We start from the raw sequence: 15,418 nt of genomic DNA on the forward strand, positions 1-15,418 counted from the left end.
GCGCCGATATATCGGCCCTGTCCTCTTTAGGCATTTTCGTCATTTCCGTGGCTGTTAAATAGTAATAGTTGATCGTGACGGTACCTTAAAACGTTGATTTTGCGTTTTACTCTACAGATGTATCCACCTGCCCTACAAAATATTTTTATTTTCGACAAATGAAATCTGTTGACGGTGAATGTTTATGTTGTGGTTATTTGAAGTTGTTAATTGCGTGGATCTGTTTTGGTTGGCTGATGAATACAACAATTTGATCTTGATATGAGTTTAGTTAAGAGTATATTTCGCTTCTTTGGTATATCGTGTGTTCACTGTACTTCACAAACTATAATTTTACTCCATTTCATAACTCCGTTGTTGCACGTGCTTGCGTCATCTTTTTATCGTAATGGCTAGGCCATATTCAAGGCCGAATGAGGCCGATATCCTTGAATTTTCAGATGATTTAGACAGTAATAATGACCTTCTTTTGCCGAAAGTGATTCGCATTATGTGGAAAATGACACAGTCACAGCTGCTCACCGTGCATCGGACCGCGAGGACCTGACATCGATGACCGTTACGTGTACAGTGAATAACTATATGCCATGCTTCATAAACGAATTGCAGCACACACATCATATTGATATCAAATTAATCAGAAATAAATGTTCTTTCTTTCACGTCTAAGAGTAAAGAAGGAATACGCAATAATGTCTGATTTTTCAGCCATTGAAAATCAAAAATTATTTTTTTAAATTTATTTTCAAAATTTAATAATTTTTTCTGGCTTTACCAATAACAATACGTTTTAGGTATGTTCATTTCTGAAATGCTCATAGTTTCCTGTATTAGTGTGATTTATTTTATTTTAATGTTTGTTAAACTCTTTACGTGTTGATTTTTTGTAAGTCGGTTTGGAAAATGACAGAAATTAGTCTGAGTGTCTTCGAGCAAACTCCTGTATATAGGCTGAGTGCCAAAGGGTTAAACTGTAAATCATCGGTGAAATACCGTCTCGTTACAAGCTTTGACTCGTCACTAAGTAATAGGGACATTTTGTCCATCGAAAAAGGAATAAAGTTGTAAGTGTCTATAAATCTTAGTTCAACACACTGTCTTTGGTTATAACGTATAAAGTTTGAAAATCCTTTGTATCGTTCCATGTTCACTGCTAATAGTTTAATGTTCGTTCTGAGATTTGTCACAACATCCCCTCCCTTCCTATGCAGTTCTCTAATTATGAAATGTCCATCATAGGCTGTCAAATTATGGAATGCTACCGGCAAGATAGAAATTTTACGATACTGTAAGTTACACAATTGATGTGCTGATCCCCTGTAAACACCCGTTAAATGACAATGATCGCGAACTTTAATTTCATTATCTGCAATTTCCTTCTCACATATGTGACATAATGTAGACGAAAGAAATTCATTTTCTTGCTCAACAGTTAATGCTAACATTGGTTTCGTATAAAAATAATAGGGCGCAAGCGTGTTCACCAAGTTATACATCTCATCTACGAACCATTTTACACAATCACTACCTCGATAGAGTTTGAAAGAGCACAAATCTCTGTCAAAACTACAGTGTAAATAATATGCTACGCTGTATGGCACATGTTCGTGAATTGGAGTTGAATGTGAGGTGTCATCACTTGGAAAACAAGTAGACACAGGTTTCAGTATGCATTCTGCGTCAGCATACACAATAAAAGGCACTGGCTCTTTAACCTTATACTCGGTAAAGTACACTAGCCGTTCGCTATCCGAAGGCATTATACTTTTGCCCACCGGAAATTGTATACAGTTATTAGTATGCAAAGCTAATTTTTCCTTATTAGAAAAGTAAGACAAACACCGTCTGCAAATATAAATTCTATTATGGTTCTTCGTAAGAGATGAGCGCACAAGACGTGGAAGATTCTTAATCAAACAAAAGTGATACTTCTCACTGTCGCCAATCTGAAGCATTAGAAGATCTACGATCTTTTCACACGTTTTATGTGAAATGTACAAAGGTACAAGAGTAAACTCTTTTTTGTCATCATTCCGTCCTATGCACACCCAGTTGTTCTCGTCATACTGCGCTCCGAATACATTCACGGAGATTTCGTTTTGATCTTCAAATTTTCTCATGTATCTCATTTCCATCGGGATTGGTATGTCTTTTAAATTTAAAATTGCATTATAATGTGGATAAGAAGAAATGCGATCTACATGATGTTTAGCTGGAACTAAGCCAGCAACTACACTCCACGCAAAGCAAGCATCTCGTGTGTTCCGCAGATTAATAACTGCTTTCTTGTTTCGAATTGCTGTAGGCAACGTTAGACTAGTTGGCGACTTGCCCACGTGAAAACCTACATTTTTATTAATGCTTATCCGCAATTCGCGAATTCGTAGCAGAGACCATCCCGAATCACGAGCCTCGAACTCTGATAATTTTTTCAGAATCGGTTTCGTTACATGTACGTTGTACCATTCTCTTAAATTAGTACCTTCAGTAATGTCAGCGTTCCTTGAATGAAAATAATTGTTATCGATTTTATCGTGAAGGACATGTTGTGTGCAGAGAACGGTATTTACTTTTAATGCTTGTGTCTTGAGTGCTTCCTTCACGTATTTATTAAACCACACGTAAGGTTTATCTAGGAACTCTTCGGGGAGTAAGAAATCATTGTTAACATTTACCACCGCTAGTGTGTACACTCTGCGCCGAAAAGCTTCCTCGATTTGTTTACACTATCTATCTGAAAAGTTATTCCATTAACAGCGCGAGCGTGAAAATAAATTTCTAACATCTGATTACGCATTTCCTCTAGCTCGTTAAGATTTTCAATCAGCTTGAACTGAGCTTCTTCTCGCTCGTCGCTAGGTTCGAACCGATATGAAATTAGTATTGATCCATTTACCTCCCTCATAAACTCGCGAATGCGTTCAAACGCTCTATCAAAATGAGTTTGCATTCTTCCCGCATCTTCATCTGTCTGTATATTAATGTCTAGTTTTCTACGTTTGCTCGAAGGATACTCCATGACTACAAAAAAATACGATTTGGTGCTAAATTTTTCAGCAATCTCAAGACAAGTCCAGCAGTTGCTGTAGCAACGACTTATCAAGAATGTACAATCCGTCATTACACAGTATAACCATCGAGCTAGGTCACTACCTTCTACATCGCGTGAACAGTGTACAGCTTCGCTAGGAAAGTCGTCCTGAAGCTTCCCTAACAATGTATTACGGTAATAGGAAATTTTATTGCAATCTTGTGAAGAAAAGGAAAATTCAATTTTATAAATTTCTTCGAATGTATTATACCCAAGAAATAGTAAAAAATGTTCATTACTTGAAAGTTCACTCAAAAGAAATCGCACTACAGCAGCTGTCACTTCCTGCTGGCTTTCGTAAGCTTTACTCAGGTTCGTCACATATACTGTATAATTAAAAAGAGGACCCCCTCTGTTCCATAGTTCAATACAATTAGCACTCACTTCTTGTTCTTGTTGTGCGCTCAGTTCTCCCGCTTCATCTTCAACAGGCTGTGAAGTAGCGACCACATCCTCCTCTCGATGTACTTGCAGACGACGACTCTGTATGCTTGGATATGCTTGATGTTCAGTTCCTGGTTTAATCTCAACTTTCTTCCACTTCATCATATTACCACCTCGGACCTGAAAAGAAACACCACATACTATTTTCAATTAACAAAACAATTATGCGAATACGGCGAAAAAAAGTTACATTAAGAACGAAAATACTCTCTGCATACTTACTTAGTTAAAATAGATGTCGTAACTGATGACATTCTACTGTAGGAAGCACACTTGATGGTAGCCCCTCTCCATGCCTCTGTACATCATTTTCAAGTTATTTTTTAAAGAATTTATTTCTTCTATTTCTTCTGCTGTAAGTTTTGAGAATTGCGCCGGCAGGAAAACACTCACAGTCTCCTCATCTTCCCCTTCTATATCAACGATTATTTTCCTCCCAAATCTTGTTTCTACCGCTCTCAGCGCTTTAACCTTAAATGGATGGTTAAGTTGCAACTCACTTAACTTTCTATTATGATATTGTGGTGCCTTGGCAATTTTGTTTAATTTCATTAACATATCCATTCTGTTGAAACTGTTATATCTTTTTAAAATTAACAAACTAAATAAACTTACACTTACTGAAGAGGAAAGAAAAGTAGTAGTAGTAGTAGTAGTAGAGAACTCTTCCAACTAGATGATAGTTTTCATGTTGCGCTCTGCTCCTTAAATACTCCCTGCCACCACCTTCACTCCTCACCAGTAGGCTGGACTTGTCACTAGTTCACCTTCACTCAAAATTACAACCTACAATAAACATCCTGTTCGTGACAGAGATAACCTTCATCAAGTTAGAAAGTGGAACTTGCCTAGTAACAGCTGCACTGTAGCACTCCTTAGTGTTTCCCCCCTCACCCACAGTAAGAGAGGAGTAAGGGATCATTTTTTTTTTACATAAACTAACATCCAGTTCAGCTTTCACCAGCAAGTGACCTATTAAAGCAAATCCAGTTGCCACATAGTTACTGTACCTTAGCCACAAGAGTAACCTTTCAAGAAAATTAATTACCTCTTACATAAAGACCTCTGAGTGTGTTGTCCTCATTCAACATGTAGTTGACCCCCTTAGCCAGTGAAAGCTACTCCAGCAAATCCAGTCACTGCACCTTGCCCCACACCTTTCAAGAATTAATTACCTCTCACATAAAGACCTTGCAGTATGTGTAGTTAACATTCCACACACGCCTTGGCAAGTGAGAGGCCCCTTCAGGGGGAGAGGAAGCGCACGGGCATGCGCAGTGGCTGCCGCTGGTCCAGAATTCTTCTCTCGCAGCGCTGGTCCAGAATTCTTCTTTTATATCTACTTACGCCTCTATTCATTTTGTATTCAGGCCGTTTATTTAACCTGTTCTTTTTCGTAAAGGCCCTGTAGGTTGGGTACTAGATACCCCTGTATTAAGCCGTGCTATTCTCAGAGTGTAACTTTTGAGGTAATTTTTCCTTGAGTGGGCAGTGAGACACTGAGAGTCTGTTAGCTCTTTTTCAAGTTTTGTAATTGTAAAGAGTGCCTCTGGAAGGCTAGATATTCTAATTTGGAGCAAGTGCTCTAGGAATTAGGGGGTTTGTGCCCCTGACTTAATGGTTCCTAATTTTAACTCGAATTGTGTTAACTGGTTCCGGTGTATCTGACATTGTAAAATAGGTGCTTGAAGTCCAAAATTGTTAAAATTTTGAATCCTGGATTTTCCTAGTCTTGTACCTGATATTCTCTTATTTGTTGACTTGCTGTTTTTTTAAGAAATATAACCTTCAGTTCAAATTTTTAATTAAGTTTGATATTGTAGTTAGACCCATTCAAGCCCACACCTTCTTTCACCTCTGCGTTCCACACACACCTCGGAAAGTTATTATTATTATTATTATTATTATTATTATTATTATTATTATCATTATTATTATTATTTTTATTATTATTATACTTTTAGATTTGGACAGGTGCAGTTTTCTCACGATTTATGTACAGTAAGTGATAGTAAGGAGTAGTTGGTAAGAGAGAGTAGGACATACCCGGAAAAGGAGTGGGTAGGCTTGGCCTACCCCTTAGAAATAAAAGAGTGATATATGCGGAACGAGGAGGAGAGAGGCGGGGTACAGTAGGAGAGCGGTTACAGCCTCACAAGTTCGACCGCTAATGGAATGGTGAGAAAGCTGCACTGTCATCTGGTAGGGATGGTTGGGGGGTCTTACGGGTCCCACGGATAGGGGCGGTCTTGTCATCATGGGATGGCGGTCTTTTTCTCACCAGGGATGATGACATGGCCGGACAGCAGGAGTTTTTTATTTTATTTATTTTTTATCAGCGGGTTCAATGGACGTGGCATGTAGGGGCTGAGTATGACTGCCGTGGTGATCCTCCCTAGGGAGTGTCACGGTTCCGGAGTATCTGATGGACGTCATGGCATGCCCTAAGGGTCTCGTGTTGTTGTTTTTCTTTGTTCCCTTTTCCTGTTTTTGTAAGTTGTTTTTTAATGTAAACATGTATTTGGGGCTAAACGCCCGTTAGGTTCAAGAATAAAATAAAATATACAGCTAGTTGTCCTAAATGGCTTGTCGTGCACCAGTGCGGAGCCGATATGATTAATATTCATCATCAATGTAATAAGATTGTTCCTACGAGATAAAGAATAACGGGCACTGTTTTACGGCACAAATTGGTGAGGAAAGTAGTAACAACTCATACAGTTCGTTGCTATGAAGAAACTCACCTGGAAATTAGACATTAAATTCCTCGCAAAAGAGGTTATAGTAAAAGAAATAACCTTCTTTAATTGATTAGCCATATTCTGTTCCTCTCCATTCACTCCAAGCGTTCACGAAATACCGTTACTGGGATTTAACCTTACGAGTTACTCCGTGATACTCTACTCTACTCCGACTCTACTCGGAGTCATATTTTATGAACGCAACCCGTTTAGACGATGCTATCTACTCTACTCGCCTCGCTACTCTACTCGTGTAAACGAGCCTTAGGGCTGATTGCAGAAACGATGACTAGTTTTAAGACTTCAAATCAAAATCTCTTTATTTGCAAATGAGGTGTCTACCTCGGTGGCAAATGGTACACTAAAATACATTATTGTCAAGCACTAAATTTTAAATTAACAAGAGACGAAAATTTTCCTAGAATACAATATACAATTTACGCTAATAATTTGTTCTATTAAACACATACATCATCCTTAATAAATTTATATTGTTTATAAAATTCTACTTATAATATCTTACAAACATAGTCAACTCATATACAGTATGTGAAATTACTTCTGATAATAATATACAACTGGTATAAGATTAAAATTAACATTGAATTTTATTTACATATTTATATTTTACCCATTTTGGAACATAAGTAGCATAACGACCTGCTGCGTCTTAACCAGAGCCCCTTTTGCCACCACTTTTCAGACAACGTCTACCTAAACAACATCTAAATCAAGCACGATCTTCCATTGCGTAAGCAATGTTCACTCGATGTTTAACTAGACATCACTTAAAGTTTCAATTTTGGTTTGAGAATGGAGTCAGAAGTATCTTCCATGTAACTCTTTGCTTGTTGCAACCAATGAAATTCGTCTGTGCGCGCGCCGAACGCCAGGCAGCTGTTTGTCTTCCTACACATTGCTCAAATTTGGCTAAGCATGAGCATGGCTTGACCACAGATAAGTGTATCGCTTTCGGTGGATATTAAATCTCATCATAATATTATCGACACTAAAGCGACACGCCACCGTACGGGGAAGTGTAGTTTTGATTATAACGTTTGTTACAGTGAGTGTAATCTATTCATAAATACGGTAGCTTCGACGAAGGGAAGATGAACCAATAGTGATATGTATCCGAGTATGTTGTACGGGCCATATAGATGTAGCTTGCATTCTGGAGATCGTAGGTTCGAAACGCATCATCAGCAACCCTGAAGATTGTTTTCCGTAGTTTCCCTATTTTTAAACCAGACAAATACTAGGGTTGTTATTATAGCCACGGTTCTTCTTCCCTAGTCCTCCTCTTTAAACAATAATCAGCACCATCAACACCACTTGCCTTTACCTATCTGATAGTCGCTGAAAACGTATCCGATTATATATATAAAAAGCCCATACAACCTACTTTTTATTTTTCACTATTACTGTATGTGTGTTTACTTGGGAGTAAATATAAGTGAATCCCTCCCCGTTGATATATGTGACAGCCCCCGGACGATCGGGACACGTAATTCTGATATGTATATAGTCGAAGTGACCTATAATTCCATGGAAATTAATGTATATAATAAAATATTTCTGTTGCCAAGGATTATATTCAAGTTGACTGTTACCGGACTGTCCCTTTGTCAATCTCAAGAAACAAGTCTCTCGTAAAGCGAAACCTTATTTTAAGATCTATCTCCGCGTACATGTCAAACGAATTGCTGCGATTTAGCAGCGGGCGACCCGCAGGGAGGCCGTCGGACTAACTTTTCTTCCCGGAATCGTCTCAACATGATAATACAAATTACATGTTTCGTGGTATACATAACGTCTGATTGTGATTTACTCCTCTCATTTGAGGTTAGACAGTGCTCCCCGCAATGTTTAAACATGGCCGGTTGAACATCGGTTTGGACAGTGTCTAAGTGATAAATAACGTTTTTGCAATGCGGCAGCCATACTTAGGGGTTGTTTAACCGTAGACATCATCACGTTTAACTAGACATCGCTTATAGTTTCAATATAGGGGAAACTACAAACACAATCTTCAGCGCTGCCGATAATGCATTTCGAACCTACAATCTCCAGAATGCAAGCTACATCCTCTCTTCGTCCAAGTTACCGTATTTATGAGTAGATTACACTCACTGTAACAACGCTATAATGCAAGCTACACTTCCTCGAACGATGGCGTGTCGCTTTCGTGTCAATAAGATTATGAGATTTAATTTCCACCGAAAGCGATACTCTTATCTGTGGGCAAATCATGCTCAGCCATATTTGAGTAATGTGTAGGTAGGCAAACAGCTGACTGGCGGTCGGCGCGCACACCGACGAATTTCATTCGTTGCGACAAGCAAAGAATTGCATGAAAGATACTTCTGTCTCCATTTTCAAACCAAAATTAAAGCTTTAATTGATGCCTAGTTAAACATAGACTGAACATTGTTATTCAATAGAAGATCGTGAAAGATTTAGACGTTGTTTAGGTAGACGATGTTTAAGCCTTAAAACTAGTCATCGTTACTGCAATCGGCCCTATATATGTTTCATGGTACATAACCTCTGATTGTGATTCAGTCCTCTCATTTGAGGTTAAACAGTGCTCTCGGCAGTGTTTTAACATGACCGGTTGAACATCTGTTTCAGACAGTGCCTAGATATCGTCTACGGTTAAACAATGCCTACGCATGGCTGCCGCATTGCAGAAACGTTATTTATCACTTAGACAAAGTCTAAAACCGATGTTCAACCGACCATGTTTAAACACTGCCGAGAGCACTCTTTAACCTCAAATGAGGGGAGTGAATCACAATCAGAGGTTATGTACCATGAAATGTGTAATTTGTAATATCATGTTGAGACGATTCTGGGAAGATAGGTTAGTTCGACGGGCTCTCTGTGGGTCGCCCGCTGCTAAATCGCAGCAATTCGTCTGACATGCACGGGGAGATAGATCTTAAAATAAGATTTCGCTTTTCGAGAGACTTGTTTCTTGACACTGACAAAGTGACAGTCCGGTAACTGTCAATTTGAATACAATTCTTGGCAACCGATATATTTGATTGTATACATGGGGTAATTTCCATGGAATAATAGGTCACTTCGACTACATACATATCAGAATTACGTGTCCCGATCGTCAGAGGGCTGTCACATACATAAACCGGGAGGTATTCACTTATATTTACTGCCGAGTAAACACACATAATAGTAAAATTTGAAAAGTAGGTTGTATGGTTTTTTATATACATAATCGTATAAGTTTTCGGCAACTATCTGATAGGAAAAGGCAAGTGGTGGTGATTAATGTTTGAAGAGGACAGGAGAGGAAGAGCCTTGGCCATAATAACAGCCCTAGTATTTGCCTGGTGTAAAAATAGGGAAACTACGGAAAACAATCTTCACGGCTGCCGATGATGGGTTTCGAACCTACGATCTCCAGAATGCAAGCTACATCTATATGGCCCGTATAAGACACTCGGTTCCACATTACTATTGCTTCATCTTCCCTTCGTAGAAGCTACCGTATTTATGAGTAGATTACAATCGCTGTAACAACGCTATAATGAAAGCTACAGTTCCCTGTACGGTCGCGTGTCGCTTTAGTGTCCATAATATTATGGGCCGATTGCAGAAACGATGACTAGTTTTAAGCCTTAGACATCGTCTACCTAAACAACGTCTAAATCATTCACGATTTTCCATTGCATAAACAATGTTCAGTCGATGTTTAACTAGACATCCCTTAAAGTTTCAATTTTGGTTTGAAAATGGAGACACAAGTATCTTTCATGCAACTCTTTGCTTGTCGCAACCAATGAAATTCGTTGGTGCGCGCGCCGAACGCCAGTCAGCTGTTTGTCTTCCTACACATTACTCAAATATGGCTGAGCATGACTTGCCCACAGATAAGAGTATCGCTTTGGGTGCAAATTAAATCTCATAATATTATCTACACTAAAGCGACACGCTACCGTACGGGGAAGTGTAGCTTTCATTATAATGTTGTTACAGTGAGTGTAATCTACTCATAAATACGGTAGCTTCGACGAAGGGAAGATGAAGCAATAGTAATGTGTAACCGAGTGTGTTGTACGGGCCATATAGATATAGCTTGCATTCTGGAGATCGTAGATTCGAAACGCATCATCGACAGCCGTGAAGATTGTTTTCCGTTGTTTCCCTATTTTTACACCAGGCAAATACTAGGGTTGTTATTATGGCCACGGCTCTTCTTCCCCAGTCCTCTTTAAACGATAATCACCACCACTTGCTGCCTTTTCCTATCTGATAGTTGCCGAAAACCTATGCAATTATATATATAAAAATCCCATACAACCTACTTTTTAGTTTTCACTATTATGTGTGTTTACTTGGCAGTAAATATAAGTGAATCTCTCCCGGTTGATGTATGTGACAGCCCTCGGACGATCGAGACACGTAATTGTGATATGTACGGTATGTTGTCGAAGTGACCTATAATTACATGAAAATTACCCCATGTATATAATAAAATATATCGACTGCCAAGAATTTATTCAAGTTGACAGTTACCGGACTGTCACTTTGTCAATCTCAAGAAACAAGTCTCTCGTAAGGCGAAACCTTATTTTATGATTATCTCCCCGTGCATGTCAAACGAATTGCTGCGATTTAGCAGCGGGCGACCCACAGAGAGGCCGTCGGACTAACCTTTCTTCCCGGAATCATCTCAACATGATAATAAAAATTACATATTTCACGGTACATAACCTCTGATTGTGAATTCACTCTTGTCATTTCAGGTTAAACAGTGCTCTCGGCAGTGTTAAACATGACCGGTTGAACATCGGTTTTAGACAGTGTCTAAGTGATAAATAACGTCTCTGCAATGCGGCAGCCATACTTAGGCATTGTTTAACCGTAGACATCGTCTAAATGCCGTTTCTGCAATCGGCCCTATGAGATTTGCGATACTCTTATCTGTGGGCAAGTCATGCTCAGCCTTATTAAAGTAATGTGTAAGAAGACAAACTGCTGACTGGCGTTCGGCACGCGCATCGACGAATTTCATTGGTTGCAATAAACAAATAGTTCAAGAAAGATACTTCTGTCTCCATTTTCAAACCAAAATTGAAACTTTAAGCGATGTCTAGTTAAACATCGACTGAACATTGTTTATGCATTGGAAGATCGAGCTCGATTTACACGTCGTTTAGGTAGACGATGTCTAAGGTTTAAAACTAGTCATCGTTACTGCAATCGGCCCTTAGGGCCGATTGCAAAAACGGTATTTAGACGATGTCTACGGCTAAACAATGCCTAAGTATGGCTGCCGCATTGCAGAGACGTTATTTATCACTTAGATACTGTCTAAAACCGATGTTCAACCGGTCATGTTTAAACACTGCCGAGAGCACTGTTTAACCTCAAATGAGAGGAGTGAAGCACAATCGGAGGTTATGTACCATGAAATATGTAATTTGTATTATCATGCTGAGACGATTCCGGGAAGAAAGGTTAGTCCGACGACCTCTCTGTGGGTCGCCCGCTGCTAAATCGCAGCAATTCGTTTGACATGCACGGGGAGATAATCATAAAATAAGGTTTCACTTTACGAGAGACTTGTTTCTTGAGACTGACAAAGTGACAGTCCGGTAACTGTCGACTTGAATACAATTCTTGGCAACCGATATATTTTATTATATACATGGGGTAATTTCCATGGAATTATAGGTCACTTCGACTACAGACATATCAGAATTATGTGTCCCGATCGTCTGAGGGCTGTCACATACATCAACCGGGAGGTATTCACTTATATTTACGGCCAAGTAAACACACATAGTAGTGAAAACTAAAAAGTAGATTGTATGGGACTTATATATACATAATCGTATAAGTTTTCGGCAACTATCAGATAGGAAAAGACAAGTGGTGGTGATTTTCGTTTAAAGAGGACTGGGGAAGAAAAGCCGTGGCCATAATAACAGCCCTAGTATTTGCCTGGTGTAAAAATAGGGAAACTACGGAAAACAATCTTCACGGCTGCCGATGATGCGTTTCGAACCTACGATCTCCAGAATGCAAGCTACATCTATACGGCCCGTACAGCACATTTTCGGTTACATATTACTATTGCTTCATCTTCCCTTCGTTGAAGCTACCGTAATTTATGAGTAGATTACACTCACTGTAACAACGCTATAAGCAAAGCTACACTTCCCCATACGGTGGCTTGTCACTTTATTGTCGATAATATTATGAGATTTAATTTCCACCGAAAGCGATACTCTTATCTGTGGGCAAGTCATGCTCAGCCATATTTGAGTAATGTGTAGGAAGACAAACAGCTGACTGGCGTTCGGCGCGCGCACCGACGAATTTCATTGGTTGCGACAAGCAAAGAGTTACATCAAAGATACTTCTGTCTCCACTTTTAAACCATAATAGAAAGTTTAAGGGATATCTAGTTAAACATCGACTGAACATTGTTTATGCAATGGAAGATCGTGAATGATTTAGACGTTGATTAGGTAGACGATGTCTAAGGCTTAAAACTAGTCATCGTTTCTGCAATCGGCCCTTAATGTTTAAACCATGGATGGGGCCTATCAGGTCTTGCGTCACTTTATGACCTCTTTGGCTGTGCACGAATTCTTTTAATGGATGTTATAATACTTCGGTACATGCATCCAGAGAATGGTGAACGCACCGGTGCCTGGCTAGCGTGTGAAAAATAATTTTCCTTTGATCATTATGTTTCAATTTTTAATTACCAAAGGACGCTTGATATATCTTTCTTTGTATGTTTGTATCAATGTAGTTTATCTGAAATAAAATTGTTCTGTAAACTTCTGGTTTTCCTTTTTATCTTATATGACGATTTTAATGCTGTCTACCGTAAAAATTAGGAACAACGCAGTTCGCAATGTTTTTCTCCAGGCAGCGCAAAAAACGTTACAAATTAGAACAATAGAAAGAGTGAAGCTAAGGATCGATAAGTTTTGTTTATAGCATCTTTTGATGTTGAAGTCGTTTGCATTTGAACATGTCTGGGAAAAGAAAAGTTGAAGAGAATGGGGAAGATAGTGTGAATAAACAGCCTAAAGTCGTTTCGAAGGGAGAGACCGAAAATATTGTCGAAAAAGGTGATGAAAACGGTTCGACAAATTCACCTCTTCCTTCCGCAGGCGACAATGAAAAAGGAAAGCGAATTAAAATTCAATCTACGGGTGATAGTGAAGACAATGAAAAGGTACATCTTAGTAGAAAGTCACGTCTTAATGTGGATTTACTATACATCTAATTTTATTTAGAATATGGCTTACATTCGTTGCTGCTTACCCTGTTAATACCGTTTTGTATAGCTGGATGTTTAATCCACGGTTTATATTGTATGCTTTATATTTTACTAATGTAACTTTCTTGTCTGATCATTGATACCTTGATGTGCATCGTAGTGGTATATGCGATAGACCTGTTTGTCAGGAATTTCGAACAGGAAAAGGAAACTAATTCCAGAGTCTCATATCACCCACCGTTGATAGACAGGATGACATAAGGCTTTTATTATTTATTATTATTATTATTATTATTATTATTATTATTATTATTATTCATCACCCACTCTCTTAAATTTAAGGAACCTCTGCTACTGTAGTGAGAGAACAGTTAATTTAGAGTGGATAGTAAATGTGAAAATTTGGTAGAGATTTGGTTTGTGAAATTTATTGGTTTCTGGCATTTTCTTCATTCTTGTGTGAAATTGTGCTAGGCCTATTAAAATTCTTTTGATGATTTCTTGTGTGGTGACGGAATTACTTGATTTGGCGGTTTTGGAAAGATATATATGATAGGGGACATGGTAGTTGATTGGCATTGTCACTGGTTTCTCACCAATGAGTCCATTGTTTGAGTCCATCATAGTGATTGTGGGGTGTCAGATTTGAACAATTTTAAGACATTGGTGATTTTGTGAATAGGACCACTTTTGGAACAAAGTAATCTGTCTTGATTGTGAATGGCTGAGCTAGTGTTCTCCAAAGAGACCTGTGGAACATAATCAATGATAGAAGGTTTTCTGTGTAAAACTTGACAGCTCGCAAGCAGCTGAGCCAAGGCTGGCTTGCTTGCCCCACAGCCGTGGCCAACCTAGCCTCAGCCGGTCTATACTCTGTCTTTGCTTCTTATATTTGTAAATCTGCATATATGCTACAGTATGAAAAAACTAAACTCAACTCTTACTTCATAGCAAATGCTTGAAATGTCCTTACCCTGCTAAGTAGACATTTTACCTTGTAAACACTTTGATTGACCACTGTTATGTTTCGTTTTGCACATGTTGTGTGATCAGCTGGTTTTGAATTATGAACACTTGTGTGTTTGTTAGGTTTGAGTTTTAATAATTTTGTTGCTGTATGTGCTGAAGTCACCAAAACCCCAAATTGCTTTGCCCATTTTGGTAGTGATTTTTATGGCGAACGTTGTAGTTTTGCACGAATTTCATATGATTTTCTGTGTGTTAACACACTATGTCTTTGCATGTGTTTCTGGTTTACTACTGAACCATTAATCTCAATCTTGTTCGTAAGATTGTGAATTGAAGTTCTGGAGGGATGTAATTGACCAGCAACCTCCTGATAAACTCTGCATGAGTGTGACGAGCCGACTTATATTTATAATAACAACAGTTGGGCCCTACATTCAAAAATACGTTTCTGTAAAGGTAACTTTCTTTCATCTTTGTAGAACGTGGACTCTTTATTGACTACAGTGTAGGAAGTGAAGGGCAATAATTAGGCCAGACTTATCTGTTGGGCCGCGGGTGTGGGGATGCTTGCTGATCGTCTGACATTGGCTCAGCCATGCGCAAGCAACTATCTCATTCAGTTAGACCCGTTGTACAAATTTATAATTAATGATAAACCTGCAACATACAGAAGACAATCAAGGTTGGAGCAAGATGGATGTATTTTTTCTGTTTAAATGTTTCCTCAGCCCTTTATTTTAGAGGGTAATTGGCACATAAGCAACACCGACATGATGCCCTGTCTCCTTCTTTAAGTTGGGTAGCCTGTGGCCCAGAGCGCTGTCAGGACTGCCAGCATGCAGTGATACTCCCAGTGGTAGCTCTACTGTTGCACTCATCTTACTGTTCTAGTTCTCTGCTGTT

At 38.9% G+C, this 15,418-nt stretch overlaps 1 protein-coding gene across 2 annotated transcripts in view; it reads left to right on the forward strand.

The window, feature by feature from the left end:
• The first annotated feature begins 13,248 nt into the window (after positions 1-13,248).
• Positions 13,249-15,418, forward strand: part of LOC136875365 (protein RCC2 homolog) — a 321,715-nt gene continuing 319,545 nt past the window's right edge. For both annotated transcript variants that reach the window (XR_010860420.2, XM_067148916.2), the window contains exon 1: positions 13,249-13,501. Coding sequence is in view for 1 of the 2 variants with exons in the window: in XM_067148916.2 (XP_067005017.2) it covers positions 13,295-13,501 (207 nt within the window). In the remaining variant the exon portion in view is untranslated. The remainder of the gene's footprint in view (positions 13,502-15,418) is intronic.

The sequence above is a fragment of the Anabrus simplex genome, chromosome 6, assembly GCF_040414725.1.
Source record: "Anabrus simplex isolate iqAnaSimp1 chromosome 6, ASM4041472v1, whole genome shotgun sequence".
NCBI lineage: Eukaryota > Metazoa > Arthropoda > Insecta > Orthoptera > Tettigoniidae > Anabrus > Anabrus simplex.